This window comes from Pseudopipra pipra, chromosome 18, assembly GCF_036250125.1.
Source record: "Pseudopipra pipra isolate bDixPip1 chromosome 18, bDixPip1.hap1, whole genome shotgun sequence".
In the NCBI taxonomy this organism is placed as follows: domain Eukaryota; kingdom Metazoa; phylum Chordata; class Aves; order Passeriformes; family Pipridae; genus Pseudopipra; species Pseudopipra pipra.
Window position 1 is genome coordinate 3,513,121 of NC_087566.1, and position 18,481 is coordinate 3,531,601.

General features: G+C 60.4%; 4 protein-coding genes and 1 long non-coding RNA gene across 8 annotated transcripts in view; 2 read left to right on the plus strand and 3 right to left on the minus strand.

Annotated features, from left to right (window-relative positions):
- Positions 1-3,075, minus strand: part of TPCN1 (two pore segment channel 1) — a 43,437-nt gene extending 40,362 nt beyond the window's left edge. For 2 of the 3 annotated variants that reach the window (XM_064674686.1, XM_064674683.1), the window contains exons 1-2: positions 2,995-3,074; positions 2,054-2,708 (exon numbers count right to left, since the gene is read on the minus strand). In XM_064674686.1, the coding sequence (XP_064530756.1) occupies positions 2,054-2,146 (93 nt within the window). In that variant the 5' untranslated portion in view covers positions 2,147-2,708; positions 2,995-3,074. Of the gene's footprint in view, positions 1-2,053; positions 2,709-2,994 lie in introns of all 3 variants that reach the window. The other variant, XM_064674684.1, reaches the window with a different exon arrangement.
- A 128-nt stretch (positions 3,076-3,203) lies between these two features.
- On the plus strand, positions 3,204-5,133 carry LOC135423964 (uncharacterized). Its single transcript, XR_010435034.1, has 2 exons — positions 3,204-3,712; positions 4,962-5,133. It is a non-coding gene; the product is annotated as an uncharacterized LOC135423964 (long non-coding RNA).
- Positions 4,923-9,093, minus strand: RITA1 (RBPJ interacting and tubulin associated 1). Its single transcript, XM_064674707.1, has 3 exons — positions 8,845-9,093; positions 7,668-8,568; positions 4,923-7,191 (listed from the first exon to the last, which is right to left on the minus strand). The coding sequence occupies exons 1-2, from the start codon at positions 9,075-9,077 to the stop codon at positions 8,025-8,027; spliced, it is 777 nt and encodes a 258-aa protein (XP_064530777.1). The 5' UTR covers positions 9,078-9,093; the 3' UTR covers positions 4,923-7,191; positions 7,668-8,024.
- Positions 9,094-9,111: 18 nt separating this feature from the next.
- DDX54 (DEAD-box helicase 54) lies at positions 9,112-14,998 on the plus strand. Its single transcript, XM_064674682.1, has 20 exons — positions 9,112-9,197; positions 9,723-9,870; positions 9,957-10,027; positions 10,110-10,295; positions 10,376-10,425; positions 10,536-10,577; positions 10,807-10,902; positions 11,005-11,126; positions 11,321-11,382; positions 11,507-11,638; positions 11,945-12,155; positions 12,578-12,712; positions 12,947-13,168; positions 13,258-13,331; positions 13,413-13,610; positions 13,775-13,920; positions 13,995-14,108; positions 14,195-14,299; positions 14,501-14,604; positions 14,690-14,998. Exons 1-20 carry the CDS (start codon positions 9,156-9,158, stop codon positions 14,911-14,913), a joined length of 2,484 nt encoding a protein of 827 aa, XP_064530752.1. The 5' UTR covers positions 9,112-9,155; the 3' UTR covers positions 14,914-14,998.
- Positions 14,999-15,099: 101 nt separating this feature from the next.
- Positions 15,100-18,461, minus strand: CFAP73 (cilia and flagella associated protein 73). 2 transcript variants are annotated; one of them, XM_064674705.1, is made up of 7 exons: positions 17,442-18,461; positions 16,826-16,961; positions 16,555-16,659; positions 16,298-16,489; positions 15,964-16,185; positions 15,524-15,592; positions 15,100-15,428 (listed from the first exon to the last, which is right to left on the minus strand). In XM_064674705.1, exons 1-7 carry the CDS (start codon positions 17,516-17,518, stop codon positions 15,333-15,335), a joined length of 897 nt encoding a protein of 298 aa, XP_064530775.1. In that variant the 5' UTR covers positions 17,519-18,461; the 3' UTR covers positions 15,100-15,332. The 2 variants fall into 2 exon arrangements, with proteins under 2 accessions (XP_064530775.1, XP_064530774.1); XM_064674704.1 differs by having other exon boundaries at positions 15,524-15,682.
- Between the last annotated feature and the right edge of the window lie 20 nt (positions 18,462-18,481).

An 18,481-nucleotide genomic window follows, 5' to 3' on the forward strand; every position in this document is an offset into this window, starting at 1 on the left:
CCACTGAATCCTCAGGAGTTGATGGTGAGGCACTGTAAGAAGTGAGCTGTTCCTCCAAATTCTGGCTGAATGTTCTATTAGCAGAGTTTATGCAAAAGGAAGACAAAACCACAAGGAAACAGCCTCCTGACCTTCCCTGTCTCCATGTCCTCATCATCACCCTGGGAGGCTCTGCCTCTCTTCAAAAGAACTCCTCACATACTCTTTTTCCCTGGGAAAGACAAGTTTCTGACTAAAACCACGACATTACACAGTTCTGTTAATGCCATTTCAGCCCTCAGCAGCAAAGGGGACGCAGAGCAGAAGGGACACATTTGATTCCTCACAGCCTCCACGAGATACAAAGTCGCTGCATTTCACAGCAGATTTTCCATGCAGGCAAAGAGGAAAAGCTGCACCACACGTCCTGGTTTTTAAACAAGCTTACTTTTGCCAGTGATGGTGTCACTGTGCTCACTCGCTCATTTAAGCTTCCCGCTTCTCAGAGATAAACTCGCCTTTCAAGTTGTCGATGCCAGCCTTCCTCCTCTAATCCTTCATCCCACCCTGACTTCAGAAGGCTCCTTCCCTATCACTTCCATAGAATAAGCTTTATATTTCTGCAGCAAATCCAACTTTAACAGCGATTAAAACATAGGGCAAAGTAAGAGACGTTTCATTCGGAGAATCCCAGGAAATGAAGTCTCAGAACCCACACAGCAATCTTTTAAGAAGCGCAAAATTGGCCCCTAAACAACTTCCCTGTATTTCCAGGGAAGCAGATTGTGGAGTATTTTTATTTATTAATAGATCCATTCTCATGCCTGTGCTTTAACACAGTGGTGTTGGCTTTAAGCAAACGTTAAGCCTCACCCCACTTCTTCTTTGAAGGGATGGGAGGAGGGGGGAAGAAAGAGAGAAGAGTGATTAAAATTAGTCACAAGGAATCCTATAAATACACCAGTGGATGGAGGAAGAATTATCTCTTTTATTTAACTTAAAAATAGAGAGCTAAACTTTAAAAGACAAACAGATGGGATGGAGCAAGGATGCAGCAGAGCTTAGGGAAAGTCAACTGCAGGGGTGGGAGAACAGGGGGAGGAGGGAGGAAGAATCTTTATTGTCTAAAACTAACTCTTGGCTTGGGAAGTCACAGAAGGAGCAAATTAAGGGAACATCTGATTACAAGAGGAATCAAATCTCAGAGGCACAGAGGAATAATAATGTGGATTAAAAAAGGATGCCAGGCCAGGAAACGATTTCTTTGTTACAAATGTTCAGCTTGTGGCACAAAGGGCTGGAACAGGATCACAAGACCTGTGCATGCACCTGCAATGTCAGCTGGAAGTCACAGGGATGGGGGGAACAAAACTGCTCAGATACATCCAGTGACACAGTGCAAACCAGAAACTCCCTGAACATGCTCAGACACATCTCTGTACCCATCCAACCTGCTGCAGGGTGATGGCTTTAATGAAGATACAAAAAAACCCAAAGCTGGTGAGGGATGGTGGCTTTTGTTTTTCCCCTCCCAGTGCTCACAGACTGGCTCTGCCCCACCGAACACCTGGGGCTCACACCAGCAGCAATAATTGTCTAAAAGTACTCCAGGTTGTTTGATAAAAACACAGTAAAAACGTCAAAGGCATTTATCGGCCCATTATCACTTTTCTTACTGCAAAAATCAGAATGTAAACTAAGAAATGAGCAAAACAACAGTCGTAAAGGACAGATGTTTATAGGAAAATACTACATGAGGTAACTGCAGTGGGGGAGTGCCAAGGGAAGGAGATGCTCAGGGACAACGTGGAGGAGGGTTGGGCTTAAGGTCACACAGAAACCCAAAAATGTGTGCTAGAAACAGCACTGGTAGGACCCATCCAGCCCATTCGGTGTCACATGGAGCTGTGAGCAAACAACCAACACAAGCAGCAACTGCCTGATGTGATTTTCTCAGGCAGCCCCGGGATGCCGAGAGACAACTCCGAGAGTTTCAGGCCCTGGCAAGCACCGGGAAGAGCAGCCACCACAAAAGGGACAGACAAGTGGGCAGGGAATGACAAAGGGATCTTACTTTCGTTAGGCAGCTCCTCCCGATCCAGGTCATCCAGAGGGGCTGAGGCAGTGCTCCCACTGTCGTCCAGGGTGAGGATGAGGGGAACGTCATCGTCCATGCTCACAGCCATCCCGTCCCTCCAGAGGCTGCAGCTCCCAGAGCTTTAAATAACGCCTTTTGCAGTCCCACTTGTGAAACGCTCGTGTCAAAACCTATCCCGGGAAAGTCCTCCATCGGGGCTGTCTTCTGGACACGGGGACACAACACTACACGCACCCATCTCTGGATACCGCAGTTCCAAAAGGAGATCGAGTTATCTGCTTTCCAAAAAGCAAAACGCAGGACGCCGGGCTCGATGTATTTATGCCAAAGCTGAACTCAAAAAGCGAGGTCCGGGCTGTCTATCCCAGCCAGCGCAGGGAAGCAGGAAAAGCGTTCCCTGGCAAACTCCTGACCCCTCGGCACCAGGGGCAGCGGGAGTTGTCGCATCCGGAGCCAGCATGGTGCTAAGTGTCCCCGTCACACATGGCTCTGTCCCCCGACGAGCCCGCACGCCTCGGTCCCAGCTGGGGACGGGAAACAGGGAGCCCCGGAGGCCGCCTGGAGTCCGCACACATGAAGTTCCCGTGGGATATTTTTAACTGCGCGATGCCCCACAAGGTCACGGGTTTCTCTAAAAGGTGACGGGGAAAGGAAAAAAATCAAGCAGGCCCAGGGCAGCGCCGCGGGGACAACCCACACGAGCTGCCCCTGCCCGGCGGGAGGGACACGGGCACGGGGCTGTCACGGAGCCCGGCCCGGCCCCGCCGCCTCCCCGAGCCCCCCCGGCCCCGCCGCCCTCCTCACCCACGCCTAAACCGGCTCCGCTCCAGCCCCCCGTGCCCGCGGGACCCTCCGGGACACCCCGAGCCCCCCGAACACCCTCCGGGACCCCCCGGCCCGTCCCGGCCCCTCCGAACCGGCGCCCGCAGCGACCGCGGCTCCTCTGCGCCCCGCGCGCGCGGCCCCGCCCCCCGCGCCTCCCCATTGGCTGCCTCGCTCACGGCCCCGCCCTATAGGGCGGAGCGTTCGCATCTCCCGCCAATCCGCGCGCCGAGCCCGGCCCCGCCCCCTGCGGGAGGACCCCTGTTGATCCCGCCTCTCTCCTCCTTCCATCGCGCATGTCGCCTGGCCATTGGGTAGCGGCGCTGTCCCTCAGGACAGGCGGGGGCCCTGATTGGCCCGAGGTGGTGGGGGTGGGCTCTCGGGGAGAAGATCGCGGGCTGCCATTGGCTGCACTGAGGCCCCGCCCCCGGGGGTCAGAGGGAGCGGAGCGGTTGCCGGGCAACGGCGGGAGCGGCCCGGGGAGCCCGGAGGGGAACTCGGACCGGGATCCTCCCGGGACACCCCCGCTCCTGGGCTGGACCGGGACAACCCCCCCGGGGACCCTTCTCGCTCCGGGGCTGGGCCAGGACACTCCCCCCGGGACCCCCACACCAGCTTCCGGGCTGGGCCACCCCGTTCCCCCTGCTCCAAGAGGGACGTCCCTATTCCCAGGTTCCAGTTCCCGTTGGCTGCAGGGATCATTGCGGCCCCGAGGGCGCCCCAGCCCAGCCCCGCGGATAGAGCAGGTGCTGTGAGGGCCCCACCATGGAACACACATCCCAAGGCCCTGGGATTCCATCCATGCCTGTTGAGGTGAGGATTCCCAAGCTGGAAGCGAGCAGCCTGTATAATGAATAAACCTGTTCCAGTGGTCCGGGCTGAGCGTTTCTCCCACAGGCAGCCCCCAGGACAGTCCCTCTGTGCCCAGTCCTAGTGGCAAAGCCACCAGGCTCTGCCCAGTGGCTGAAATGGATTTTGACACCGGCAGGACTCCTGTCAGTGTTAGGAATGGGAAGGAAAAGTCTCTGTCCGGCTGGAGCATTCCCCTTGATATCAGAGCAGAGCTGTCCAACCCACACCTTTGCAGCCCACCTGATTCCTCGATGTGCCCTCTCCTTCTCGGTGGTATTTCCTTCACCCTCCAGGGCTGGATTTACCAGGACAGTGTGATGTGAGATTCCAACAACAGCTTGCAGGAGCTGGCTCAAAGTTCAAGATCCCAGACCAAGCGGGAAGTGATGCATCATTAGGAATGGGAGCCACAGGCTTCCCCAGCAGAGGTGTTGACCTACGGGACACAACCCCACACACCTGTACAGGAGCACTGAGAAGCAGCACTGGCTCTCAGGAAGGTCCTGCAGGAGATTAAACCTGTTGTAGTGCTGCAGATCAGGCTGTTCCTCGTGCCAGGCAACCCCCTGGCTCCTGCCAGCTCCTGGCAGGGTGCACATGCTGGTTTCTGGGGTGCTCCTGCTCCACTTCAGCACTCTGCTGATTTCATCGGAAGGCAGCCCTGCAGCAACACAACTGCAACCCCCAAGCAAGCAGCTTCTTCACAGGACCACCTTTTCTCCCCATCCCCTGCCTCAGCCCCAAAACCCGCTCCTCAAAGCGCTGTTCCAGGTCAGAGGGGCCTGCACACCAGCTGCTGCAGATCTCCACACACACAGGTGTCTGTGTAGAGAAACAAGGGAGCTGGTCTGGGCCAAGCAGAGCAAAGGTAACACTGCCCACACACCAAAACGTCTTTTATAGTTGTTTGTAGCACCTAGGGCTGGGCACAGGTGATTTTGAAAGCTCCCAGAGCAGCTGGTGCTTTGCTGAGAGACTGAAGTCAAAGGAGCCAGAGTTGAATGAAAGGTGGAAAGTGAGATTTATGGCAGTGCTGAACAGACAGAGAAATGAGAGCAGCAGCAGGCAGGAGTCCCAGCTTGATTCAGGCCTCTGCATCAACAACTCCTGCATCAGTGACACTGGACAGGGTGGATCTGGAGCTAGGAAAAAAATGAACGTTCCCCCTGCCTCGTTTTATACAGATTTAATGGGTTTTTTTTCCACAGAGGCACCAGTTCCAGCAGGCAGGGCAGGCCCAGCAGTAATGGAGCAGCTTTTGCTCTTGTGCTGGGCTGCACAGCCCTGGCAGAACAAGAAGACAGAGCAACAGTAAAGCACCCACGTGAGTGAGAATCGCAGAACAAAATGCAAACAACCCATGTAAACCCATTTCTATTCCACCAACATTGTCCTCGTGGTGTAAATAGTGAGGAACTGCCAGGTCTGACCTCCTGGAAGCCCTCGGTGACACCCTGGGACAGGAGAGCGTGTGGCTGATGTGATGGGCTCTGAGTTTTCCCTGCTGATTCCTTGGAGCCTGAACACAACAGTGGGAGCAAACTGGCCATACAAGCCCCTGTCAACTTGTTTTTCAGATTAAATCTCTCTTCATTTTAAGAGGCTCCATCTTTCAAGGTCTCCAGCTCCCCAATATGGCACTGGTTCAGTTCTCTGCTGTTTTTTGGGGCGGTTACCCCAGTGGGCTGATGATTCACTCCACTGCATCCAACTCATCCCCCTGCTGCTGGGGAACAGTGTTCCTGCTTTTCTGTCTATCCTCAACCCTCTTGTCTCCATCTAGTGTCCAAATCACACCGGGATTCTCTCCCAGCCCACAGCCTTCACAGGTTGCACATCACTGTGCCCACATTCCAAATTAAGCTGAGCAGGCTCAGGTTCACCCACAACCCCTCTTCTGAGAAGGCCCAGTTGTTCCATGTCCCTCCAGTTTTTACCCAGGTGAAGAAGAGCTGCTGGACTGCCACAATGGGAAGTGTAAGGAAAGATCCAAGAGCTTGAAGCTAATCCCAAGGACCCTCACTCACCTTCTCAGGTTTTAACAACATCAGGCTATTCTTGCTTTCTACCTGCCAAAGGTGGCTGGAGCACCAGGCCCAGGAATGCCGGGTCCCCTAACCCTCCTCCTCTGCTGAGTGCCACCAAACCCAACTGTCCTTGGCTTTCTGGGGGAGGTTCAAAGGAGCATGAAAGGATTTAGACCTGGCACCTCTTGAAAAGTCCCGTTCAGGCACACTTCCTTCATTTGGTCCCTTGGGAAGGCTCAGTTCAGCAGCCAGGGGCAATTCTACCCAGATCTGGGATAGGTAAAAGGATCCCTTTGTAGGGATGTGCAGGAGGAACCTGCTCAATGCCCTCAAGCTTGCAGGAACTGGTACCTGCTGCCTTGGCAGGCTGAACCAGAGGTACTTTGTGCTGTCTGCACCCAGGAAAGGGCTTGTCCCCAAGGAGAAACACACTGTGCTTACCTGCTGTTTCTGGACACAGCAGGAGAATGAGTGGGATGGGAGGGATACAGCCACAACCTGAGCTGTACAGCCACAACACCCACATCCAGAAAAGCTGCCTGTTCCAGACATTCCTCACGCCGGAGACGAAGAAAAAGGGAGGGGGCAAGAAGGCCAAGAAATAAGCACAAAATCCCTGCAGGGCAGGCTCCTGGCTGGCTCCAGCTCCATGTGCTGGAGTGGGTCAAGGCAGAATCCTGCTGCTGCTCAAGATGCAATAAAATAATTTCGGGGGGCAGAATGATGCTCTTAACCTGGCTCAGTGTGTCCTGGGCTGTATTGGAGTGTTTTCCCTTTGTGTTGGAGGGAGTTACCAAACTGCCAGGACTCCCCTGTATTCCCTGAACCTCATGGGCTCCTCCCCACAGCCTCCCTCCCCAGGGAGCAGTGACTGCAAACCCCAAGTCACCCAGCCCATGTCCTTTATCTGCCTCCCCACCTACATTCCTACAGATCAAGCTGCTCTTTCCCACCTCAGGGATGGAAACTGAGGAGCTGCTTTACTCAGTCTTTGGAGATGCCCAGATGGCTCAGCAGCATCCCACAGACCAAACATGAGGTCCCAGATTTGTCTTGGATCATTTATTTGGTGACAGCATGGCACTGCTGTGAACAACCCTCAGCACAAGCCATAGGGTTACGTGTCCACTCAGCAGCTCATCACCATGAGCTGCCAAAATCCCTGCCTGGGGCCATCTCACCACGAGCAGGATGCAGGGTGATGCCATTCCTCATCTCCAAACTCATCCTCCTTTCTCCAGACTTGCCAGAGGAGACCTTAAAGCGTCGATGACACGGAGCAAGGACAGCAGGGAGACACCAAGGCCGTCAGGGCTGGAGCACACGTCCTGTGCATGGAGGCAGAGGGAATGGGGCTCCTTGTCTGGAGAAGGGAATGTTTTGGGGGGGGGGGTAAAAGCAGCCTCCCAGTACCTGTGAAGAGGAGGTGTCCATGAGGGTTGGGCCAAGCTTTGTGCTCAGAATGAGAACAGACACAAGCTGAAACAACAAAGGCTCTGACTTGATATAAAGGGAAAGTTTCTGCTTTGAGGACAGTGGAGCAGTGGGAGAGGGGCCAAGAGAGGCTGTGCAGCCTCTACCTTTGGGGGTTTCCAGCACCTGACTGGATAAAGCCAAAGCTCACCTGCCACAAGCAGGAGGTCAAAATAGGGATCGCCTGCATTCCCACAACCACGAGCGATCCTGTGATTGCACGTGACAGGCAGGACAGAGCAGGACTCCTCTCCCCAGAATTGGTCAGCAAAGGTCCCCTTAGGGACCCTCAGACCTCAGCTGCCCTGGCTGGCCTTACCTGGGACCCCCACCCCGGTGGCACCCCCTGCTCCCTCTTTTGGGAGCTCCATGAGCTCAGCCCTGCCTGTCCCCACCGCTCTGTGCTGTCACTGTACCTGTGCGTGGTCCTTCTCCTGGATGGGCCTTGGACTACCCTGTGGGCACTCCTGTCTCCTGCTGCTCTGACTTCCCAGCTGGACTTGGCAGACAGCAGGAACCCGACTCGTTACCACACCTCATCTGATGACAACTGGACATCGATGGAAGTGGCTGTTCCCACCAAGGCCACTCCACTCTGGTACTGTGGGGTTGTGCCCTCCACTGCCCTCCAGCTCCTGGCTTGTCCTCCAGCATGGAACAGCCCCATCCTTTGTTTCCAGCCACAGAAAAGCGCAGGGTCCTCACAGACTTGGTCACTGGGAGGTCTCAGGTAGTTCTAAGGCTGTTATGTACATCCAGAGGGACATTTGGCATCACTTCCAGGGTGGTCTGGGCTTGCAGCCACCTGCTGCTTTGCCATTCCTGGCCACAGGAGGTCCGGACAAGCTTTTGGACCTGCCCCTCATCAGAGGGCCTCCGGAGGAGGCAGGGGTTGTCGGAGCACTCTGGTTTTTCCACTTTTCTGTCCCGAGGTTGTCTGAAGCCAGGTGAAGCCTTTCCAAGGGGGCGCTGAGCCGGCTGACAGACTGGGAACGTCCTCTGACAGGAGGTCCCCAGCCTTCGGAGCAAGGATTGCTCTCGGGACACTTCCAGCCACCGGATTTGCCCCTGTGGCCGGGCTCTGAGCCCGCTGCGGCCGGAGGGGCAGAGGCTGGAGGGTGCAAAGCTCTCAGGGGTGTCCCCCTGGAGCGGGGGGAAAGGCCGGGCTGGTTTCGAGGGGCGGGCGGGGGGCTCCAAAGCAGCGTATGGAGCTTGGCTATGTCTTGTTTCCTCATCCACGGAGCTGCCCAAGCGGCACCCTGGGGCTTGGCACCGAACAGGGACTCATCGCAGAAGGACGGAGCGTGGCTTCGGGACCTTGGCGGGGCGACAAGCGGAGAGACACGTGTTGGTTAGAGCGGCATCACCGGGACCCGAGCGGGATGGGGAGGGATTCACGAGGGGGGGAGAGACCCCCGTGGGAGGCTGAGATCGCCCACCAGATCCTCCCGGGAGCCACCGACCCCCTTCACGCGTAGTGAGCCTCGAAATGCGGGACAGCGGGGCGGGGGTTGCGGGGCCGGGGCGAACAGGACCGGGGGCTGCGGGGGCGTGGGGAACAGGAGCGCGGGAGCACCCCGACCCGCCGCTCACCTGCACTGACTCCTCGGCCGGGAGCCGCCGGCAGCGGGAGCCGGAGGAGCCGCCCAGGGCGGTGCGAAGGCGGGCGGCGGCGGGCGGGCACCCGCGGGGCGCCCGAACAGCGACTCGTCCACGAAGGAGGCCCGTGCCCGGCGGCGGCCCCGGGGCACCCGCGGCGGGCGGGCGGCGGCGGGAGCGGAGCCGCCGCCCGGGGCCGGTCCCGGATCCGCTCCCCCCGCCCGCATGGCCGCGGCCCCGGGGCGGGCGCGGCCCCGGCCCGGCCCCTTCCGCCCCCGCCACGTGGTTCCGCCGCCGGTCCCGCCATGGCGCCGCCGCGCAGCCGCCGCCAGCCCCGGGGAGCGCCGGTACGGGGGGAACGGGGGGAGCGGGGAGGGCCCCGAGGTGTGTGCGGTGTCCGCGGTACCGCCGTGCCCGTCCCCGTGGGCCGGTGTCCCCGCTGCGCCCGGTGCTGGCGTCCTCGGCACCAGCGTTCCTGGTGCCCCTGTGCCCCGTCCTGATGTCGCCAGTTGCCGTGTGCCAGCGTCCCCAGTACGGCTGTCCCCAGTGCCCATGTCCCCAGTACCTGGTGTCCCCAGTGCCGATGCCCCCAGTACCTAACTGTGTCCCTAATGCCAGTGTCTCTAGTGCCAATGTCCCCAGTGCCAATGTCCCCAGTGGCAGTGTCCCCAGTACCAGGATCACTAGTACAAGTCCCCGTTGCCAACGTCCCCAGTACCAGTGTCTCCAGTACCTACCTATGTCCCCCTTGGCGATGTCCCCAGTGCCAGTGTCCCTGGCACCCCCTGTCCCCAGCATGGATGTCCCTGCCCTGGATGCCGGCAGTGCAGAGCTGCAGTGCCCTGGCCCCACTGTGACACCCATCCCCACAGGCGTGTCCCCAGGTCCCCGCGCCCGCCCTGCCCGCCTTCCCTACCGCTGCCGAGGAGGACGATGGCGCTGACGCCGAGCTGGACACCCAGGCCATGGTTCGGGCCCAGAACCAGAAGAAGAAGAAATCCGGGGGCTTCCAGTCCATGGGTGCGTGTGGGGCAGGGGACAGCTGTCCCTGGGATGGGGACTGTCCCCTCCTGCCCACGCCCGCTCATCTGTCCCTGTCCCTTCAGGCCTCAGCTACCCCGTCTTCAAGGGCATCATGAAGAAGGGCTACAAGGTGCCCACCCCCATCCAGAGGAAGGTGAGCATGGGGGGTGGTAGGTCCCCTCCCCGAGGGGTGGCAGGGGGGCAGTGGCAGTGACAGTGATGGTGGTGTGTCACAGACCATCCCCGCCATCCTGCGCGGCCGGGACGTGGTGGCGATGGCACGGACGGGCAGCGGGAAGACAGCCTGTTTCCTCATCCCCATGTTTGAGCGGCTCAAGGCGCCCAGCCAGGCCGGGGCACGTGCCCTCATCCTCTCGCCCACCCGGGAGCTGGCCCTGCAGACCCTCAAGTTCACCAAGGAGGTACAGGGGACAGCAGGGGCGAGTGGGGACAATGGGAGCGATGGGTTTGGTTTCCAACATGCTTCTTTTTCACCCTTAAGCTGGGCAAGTTCACAGGCTTGAAGACAGCCTTGATCCTGGGAGGAGACAAGTAAGCTGTCCCTGTGTCCCCCACTGGTTCCTGCTTCCCTAAAACCTCCCCAAAACCCTGTGAGGGGCTGAGCTGCCCGGGACCACTCCATCCTCTCCCCTCTCTCACAGGATGGAGGACCAGTTTGCTGCCCTGCATGAGAACCCGGACATGTGAGTGGGGCACAGGGAGGGGATCTGGTGGGGAAATGGCCCCTGGAAATGATATCTCCTCTCTAGGGATATCACTGATGTTTAGAGCCAGTGTGCCTGAGGGACGTGTCCTGGTGTTCCCTTGGAGCATCTTCCTGGGGAACTTCTTTGGGTTGGAGTTGGAATCTGCTCCCAGCATGGGGTGGGGACAGTCGCCTCCCCAGTCCTGTCACCACCTCTGTCCCCACAGAATCATCGCCACCCCCGGGCGCCTGGTGCACGTGGCAGTGGAGATGAAGCTGAAGCTGCACACTGTGGAGTACGTGGTGTTCGACGAGGCCGACAGGTCAGTGGGGCACAGGGGGGCCCTGAGGCTGGCAGTGTCCCCATATGTGTCCCTGCAGTGGCAGTGAGGGACCTGCCACATCCCACGTCCCCTGCCCTGCAGGCTCTTCGAGATGGGCTTTGCTGAGCAGCTCCACGAGATCATTGCCCGGCTCCCAGACTGCCACCAGACCGTCCTCTTCTCCGCCACACTGCCCAAGCTGCTCGTCGAGTTCGCCCGGGCCGGTGAGGAGCAGGGGGCAGGTGGCACTGGGGGAGCCTGGGGACAAGGACACGGCACGGTCCCACAGCTGGGCTGAGCCCAGCATTGACAAAACTGAGCTGGATTAACGCTTGGTGTCCCCAAGCCCCTCAGTGGGGCTGGTCCCAGTAGCACGTCCCACGTGTGACCCGTGTCTCACGTGTCCCACATCCCACAGGCCTCACCGAGCCGATGCTGATCCGCCTGGATGTGGAGTCCAAGTTGAGCGAGCAGCTCAAGGTGAGACGGGCCTTGTGCTTTGTGCCCGCACCTCCTACAAGCCACTTGCTCCTGAGGAGGGGACAAGGGTGGCAGGGCTGGCACAGGGTGGGGCACAGGGCTGAGCGCTGCCCTCCCGTCACAGCTGGCATTCTTCCACGTGCGTGGGGATGACAAACCGGCCGTGCTGCTCCACCTGCTCCGCAGTGTGGTGAAGCCCCAGGACCAGACCGTCGTCTTCGTGGCCACCAAGCACCACACGGAGTATCTGAAGGAAGTAAGTGGCACTTGGAGGTGCCCAGAATGTACCCCTGGAGGTGCCTAGGATACCTTTCCAGACCCGCATGGGGTCTTCAGCCATGGATATGGCTCCCTGCTGGAGCTTCTGCTACTGTTTCAGTGGCTTGAAGAAGAAATCTCAGCATATGTGACTGTGGAGGTGCTGCATCCACCTACCCCTCAAAGAGGTGGAGCACAGTGGGATTTGGGTGTCTGAGTGGGCACCCTGGAGCCTCAGGCCCTGTCTGTTGGCTGAGGGCACATGCCCAGGTGGGATCCCGTCTCTCTTCCTCCCCTTCCCCAGCTGCTGACAGCGCAGGGCATCCGCTGCACCCACATCTACAGCTCTCTGGACCAGACCGCCCGCAAGATCAACATTGCCAAGTTCTCCCAGGGCAAGTGCCCGGTGCTGCTGGTCACCGACGTGGCCGCCCGCGGGCTGGACATCCCCATGCTGGACAACGTCATCAACTTCAGCTTCCCTGCCAAGGCCAAGCTGTTCCTGCATCGTGTCGGTGGGTGCCAGTGCCCCACACAGGGTCCTGGGGGTCCCTCAGGGTGATGGGGAAGGTGTGAGTGGGCTGTGCCTTGTCCTCTGTTTTCCCCTTCCTTGTGGCCTGCTGAGCTGGCACCAGTGTCCCTGGCTTGGGGCAGGAGGTCACCATGTCATGACAACAGGGGACAGGCTGGAGACAAAGCAGTGTCAGGAGTGTCCCCGATGTCCCAGTTGGACTGTGGGAGCTCTTGGGGGCAGAGCTGGCACCTTCCCTTTAGGATGGCACTGTGGTGGGCTCCTTTTTGCCCCTTCCCCAGCCATGCCCACCTGGTAAATGTCATGTGCATGGGCTCCCAGGGACACCAGTGGGTCCCTGTCTGGGTGGGGACAGGCTGGGCTGGCACAAGGTCTGGTTTCCCACTCTCCTCCTCCCCTTGCCAGGTCGTGTGGCCCGAGCTGGCCGGAGTGGCACTGCCTACTCACTGGTGGCTCCTGATGAGATGCCCTATGTCTTCGACCTGCACCTCTTCCTGGGACACCCGCTCGTCCTCGCTGGAGCCCAGGAGATGCCTGCTGGTGAGGCAGGCAGTGGCTGCGTGGCCAAGCTGGGACAGTGGCCACGGGGCCACTGGGGCATTACCCTTGGCCAGTGCTGGAGTCTGTGGTCTTATGGTTGGCCCTCACACAGAGGGGCAATGCGGAAAACAGGGTGTTGGGGGTGCTGATTGAGCACTGCTGAGCTCCCTGAGGCTGCTCCGATAAATCCAGGGTGGGTGCTGGGGAGGTGACACAGTGTCCCCTGTGCTGCAGACGCTGGTGGGGTCCTGGGCCGTGTCCCCCAGAGCCTGGTGGATGATGAGGAGTGCCTGCTGCTGACGGACCACGAGGGCTCGCTGGAGCTGCGCAGCCTGCGCCGCATCGCCGACAACGCCCAGAAGCAATACCTGCGCTCCCGGCCCGGCCCCTCGCCCGAGTCCATCAAGAGGGCCAAGGACCTGGATGTGTCCCAGCTGGGCATGCACCCACTCTTCAGTGAGTGCCTTGGGGGTGCCAAGGGAGGGGACCCCGTTGCTTTTGCCAGGGAACTGATCTGTGCCCCTCTCCATGCTCGCCTTCCCCAGGCACTCGCTTCGAAGACACTGAGCTGGAGAGGCTGAAGTTTGTGGACAGCATTAAAACCTACAAGTCCAAGGCGGTGAGTTGAGATGCCTGGGTTTGGGTGGGAGGGAAGGTCCATGTGGCTCACTGGGAATCATGCTTCTACCCTGGGGGACAGACCATCTTCGAGATCAACGCCACATCCCGGACGCTGGCCAGCACCATCATGAGGTCCAAGCGGCGCCACGACAGTGCCCTGATCGAGAAGTTCCAGCGTGGGCAGCAGGAGAAGCGGGCAGCAGCACTCAAAGGGCAGTGCCCTGCCCAGCCTGGGCCCCAGGATGGGGAAGGAGAAGGAGAGCAGGAAGACCTCCAGGTAACAGGGTCATGGACACAGGAGCTGCTGCAGAGTGGCTTTGGCCCGGTGATGGCAGCAAAATTCTGCCCCCAAAATGTGCCATGGCTTGGGGGTGGTGCACAGACTTGCAGGGATGTTGGGGGGGTGGTGGCTCCCGCAACCCCTCCACTGTCCCCATGCAGGACGTGTTCTCCAGTGTGGTGGGCCAGAAGCGAAAACGGGGCCAAAGGGGAGAAGATGGTCCCAGGAAAAAGCCACAGCAGCCAGCACAGCAGGTCGAGGACTTCTACATCCCATACCGGCCCAAGGACTTTGAGAGCGAGCGGGGGTGAGTTTGGGGGGGCTCCGGCTCCTGTCCTGTCCCAGCCTGTGCAGGGGCCGCTCTCATGACCCCCCTTGCAGGCTGAGCGTGGGCGGCGAGGGCAGCGCCTTCGAGCAGCAGGCGGCCGGGGCCGTCCTGGACCTCATGGGCGACGAGAACCACAACCTCAACAGGAGCAAGCAGCTGCTCAAGTGGTGAGTGGGGTCTGGCCATGGGCTGGGGGCAGAATTAGGGCTGGGGGTCCCACCACCTGGTCTCACCACACTCCCCTCTCTCGCAGGGACCGCAAGAAGAAGCGGTTTGTGGGGCAGACAGGCCAGGAGGACAAGAAGAAGGTGCGGACGGAGAGCGGGCGCTACATCAGCAGCTCCTACAAGAACAACCTGTATCCTGCCTGTGGGTGCTGCTGCCTGGGCTGGGGGCTGGGGGAGTGGGGCTGGACCCACTGGCAGCCACGTGGCATTGGGCTCTGCTCCTGCAGATCCATCCCCTGCCAGGGCAGGGGGTGGGAAGGGAGAACAGTCAGACACCACAGCAGGTCAAGTGAGGAGAGTCTCCACACATTCCCTTAACCTGCCCGTCCCAGCTATGAGAAGTGGAAGCAGAAGTACAAGGTTGATGAGCGGGATGAGGAGGACGAAGGCCAACACAGCAGGGAGCAGTTCAGAGGGAAGCACAGGCGTGGGCACGGTGAGTACCCAGAGCAAGTGATGGAGCCTCACGTCACCCCCCCGGCTCTGTCCCCCGCCCTGAGCGTGGCCGTGTCACTCTGCAGGGCCCACACAACCCCCAGCCCAGGGCAGGGTGCGCTCAGAGCTGAAGAACAAGCAGCAGATCCTGAAGCAGCGCAAGAAGGCGGCCAAGCAGCGGTTCCTGCAGAGCGGGGGCCTGAAGCGCCTCAAGGCCAGGAACCGGCAGCGGGTGCAGGAGCTGCGGCAAATGGCCTTCGGGCGCCGGGTGGGCACCACCAAGAAGGGCAAGCTGAGGAAGAGGATGTAGGGGAGGGGACTGTGCCCCCAACACTCCCCTCACACCTGGGCTGGGAATCAGGGAAGGAGACAGTAAAAACTTGGCTGGTTTTGCATCCCGACTCTTCTCTGACCTTGCTCCAAGCATCATGCCTGGGGTAATTCCTCCTCCCTCAGGCCACCCCCAGGCGCAGTCCTAAAACAAGTGAGTCCTGCATCTCCACAGCTGGGATGTATTTTGATGGGAGACACCTTTGGAGATACCAACAGCAGCTCCCTGTTCCTGCCCCAGAGCAGTGCCACCCCAGTGTGCCTGTGCCACAGCTGTCCACGTTGCCTCTCGTCGTGGAGTTAACCAGAGAGCAACCTCCATCCCCAGGGGTCCTGTTTCTCCACACTGGCCTTGGCAGCCTCCCCCAAGCCCTGGGAGCAGCCAGGTGTTCCCAGGGGCTATTCCTGGCTCCAAGACAGCCTGGCACCCCTGTGGCACAGTGGGTGCCTGCTGATGGCACAGATGTCAGTCAGGTCCCGCAGGCAGAGCAGCAACTGCAGAGATGGGAGCCTGATGCCACAGCCATCCAGGGACATGAATGTCCCTGTGTCCCCCAGCCCTGCCGCCCAGGGGAGAGGGCTGCACTGACCATGTCCAACTGGGCCTCGGTGTCCTCCAGGGCCACATCCATGGGGATCCTGAGCCATGCAGTGGAGAGCTGGAAGAGGTTCAGCACAGCCAGCTTGATCTGCCCCAGCAGCAGGGTCTTCTGGGTGGCTGTGCTCTGGACACGGGCCCAGCAGGACTCCTAGGGGACAGAAACAAAGCCTTGGCTCCCCCCCACCGCTGCCCTGTGTCCTCCTGCACCCTCCAGGCCAGGATGGGGGACCCAGGAGTCCTGGCTGTGTATCCCCCCATGCAGAGCTGCTGCTTTCTGGGCATGTGTGGGGACCCTCAGCTCAGCCCAGGGGGTGGAACCCAGCATACCACCACCACTTTGGGCATCTCCCCTCTGCAGACACCAGGGATCTGTACTGCTGCCCTTTTCCCTTGGTGGGGGGTCCTGGGTCACCCCATATCCCCTCTTACCCACTGGAGCACATCTTGGCGGGCGGCCTCCAGGCGCGTGTGGAGCTGGGCCAGCTCATTGTTGGTGCTCAAGAGCTCAGTGCTCATCTCCTCCTGGTACTGCTGGAGCCGTGCCCTGCCCTGGGCCAGCCGTTCCTGCCCAGCTTCTGCCTCCTGTGCCAGGGCTGCCCGTGCCTCCGCCAGCACCCCAAAATGCGCCAGCATGGCCGGCACATCCTGGAACTGGGCAGTGGGAGGGGCGGGCTGAGAGGCTGCGGGAGCTGCTGCCCTGGACAGGGCTGGCCTCTGTCACAAGGGGCTTGGGGACACGCCAAAGTGGCACCGCAGGGCTCACCTGCCCCATGCTGGCCAGCGCGTCCCGCAGGTAGTCCCCGAAGCGGCGGAGGCTCTGCAGGCGCCGGGCCAGGCGCTCCCTGCGCTGCAGGAGCCCCTCGAGCTCCCGGTGCAGGCGGGCGGCCTCGGCCCCCTGGGCCACCGCCCACGCCCGCTCCTCACCCGCCCTCCGCTCCCGCCTCGCCGCCACAGCCTGTGGGTGGGACGGGGTCAGCGCGGCCCCCGCAGCCAGCCCGGCCCCGGCCCCCGCCCCGGCACCTTCAGGAAGGCGTCGAATTTGAGGGCGACATCCCGCAGCTCCTCTTCCCTCTGGGCCAGCTGCTCCCGGCGCTGCGCCAGGCGCTCCATCCTCTGCCGAAACTCCTGCGGGACCAACCGGGTGCTGAGAGCATCACGCTGTGCTGCCGCACCCAAGGCAGGGGTGGGTGCTAGCCCGGGGACGGCTGGGGACAAGCCGGCTCTCTGCTCGTCCCCAGGGCACGCCACGACCCCTGGGAAGGGGAACACAGCAGGCTGGGGCCGCCCTTACCTCCCGCTGGCTCTGCAGCTCCTGCTCCACCTCTGCCACCTCCCGCCTCTTCAGCAGCACGCGAGTGGAGGGCATCAGAGTGGCTGCATCCCGCGCTGGCACCGTCCTGCCACGGGCTGCACGGAGCTCAGCATGGCTGGAGGGAAAAGAGAACCCGGGCAGGGGCATCTGCCATTGTGGCATGGGCAGGACCCCCATGGACCACCACTGCCTGCAGAGCCTGGCCACCCTCTGCGTGTGCAGAGACCCCATAGGGTTATCTCTACCTGCATTCGGGTTCTTGCCCACCACTTCTGCTTCAGCCTCCCCTCACCTGGAGACCCCCAGTGCCAGCGCTGCCCTCCAGGGAAGGACAAGTCACAGCACAACCTCAGCTTTCTGGTTAGACCCTGGTGAATCCCCCTGCCTCCTCCCAGCCCACAGCTGGGGTGCCCTCCTCCCTAGGGACACAGCACCCACCCAGTGACACCCACCCTGGCAGCAGCAACACAAACTGAGACCCCCGGGGACGCAGGACATGCTGGCCCCGTTTCCAACCCCCCTTGCTCTGCTCCAGCCAGCAGCACCTGCTGTGGGAGCAGCTGCCCGTCCCCAGGAGGATGGAGGTCTCACTCACAGCAGCAGCCGTAGCTTGTCCTGGAAAGCCGCGTGCAAATGCTCCTCCAGGTCCTGCTCCTCCAGGTCTGAGTCCATCTTGGCCAGTGGCTCCTCCTCGCCCCGGGGCCTGTGGAGGAGCTGGGAGAGGGCAGACGAGATGGCAGCAGCACACAACACTGTTGCCAGGGGCAGCCGGAGGCTCCTGTGTTTCCCTGGGATTTTCCTGGCATGGCTCTGAGTGTTGCTGTGAGGGTTCAGTGCTGGGCACCAGCAATGCAGCAGGGCTGCCTGGGGACAGCTGCAGGTGGGTCCCACCCTCAGCCCTCTAACCACAGTCCACCCTCACACTTACACTCCATTCCCTCCAGCCCTCAGACCCTGCTCCAGCCCCTCAGAACTCTCTGTTTGGGTTCCACAGCCCTTCAGAGACTGCCATGCACAGCCAGACCCCAACCACCATCCCACCAAGTGCTCAGGTGTCCCCCCCACCTCTCTGTGCCCATCAATTCACACTGTTCTAACATCCCAGGGATGGCTCAGCCCCCCTGACTTCACCAGTGCCCACATTGCCCCTCCCCACATGCCCCAGGAGTGCTTCCCTTCCACTCCACGTGCCATCAGATTCCCTTCATCCCCATGTGAGTGCTCATGCCCCCCAATTAACCTGCACACACAGACCCCCTGTGTGCACTCCCTCCCTCCTCCATCACTCTACACACTCTCTCACACCACTCCCCACTTTAGTTTACTCCTGTCCCCTCTTGCAGAGTCCTCTGCTCCCCCATCCCACCCCACCCTGCTCCATTTGGCCATTCCCATGAGTGTGTTGATCCCTCTACTCCCTCCATGCACATTAAGATCCCTCCCTGCTCCCCTCTGTGCCTTTTCACCCCTCCCTTTACCCCACAGGGTGCTCAGACTGGACCAGTCCCTGCACCCTTCCTGCACATCCCAACCCTCTGTCACGCACCCCACAGCTCCCCTGATCCCCTCTGTGTGGATCCTGCTTCCCTCTTCCCCTCCCTGTATAAATTCCCTCCATGCTTTCCATGCCTTTCC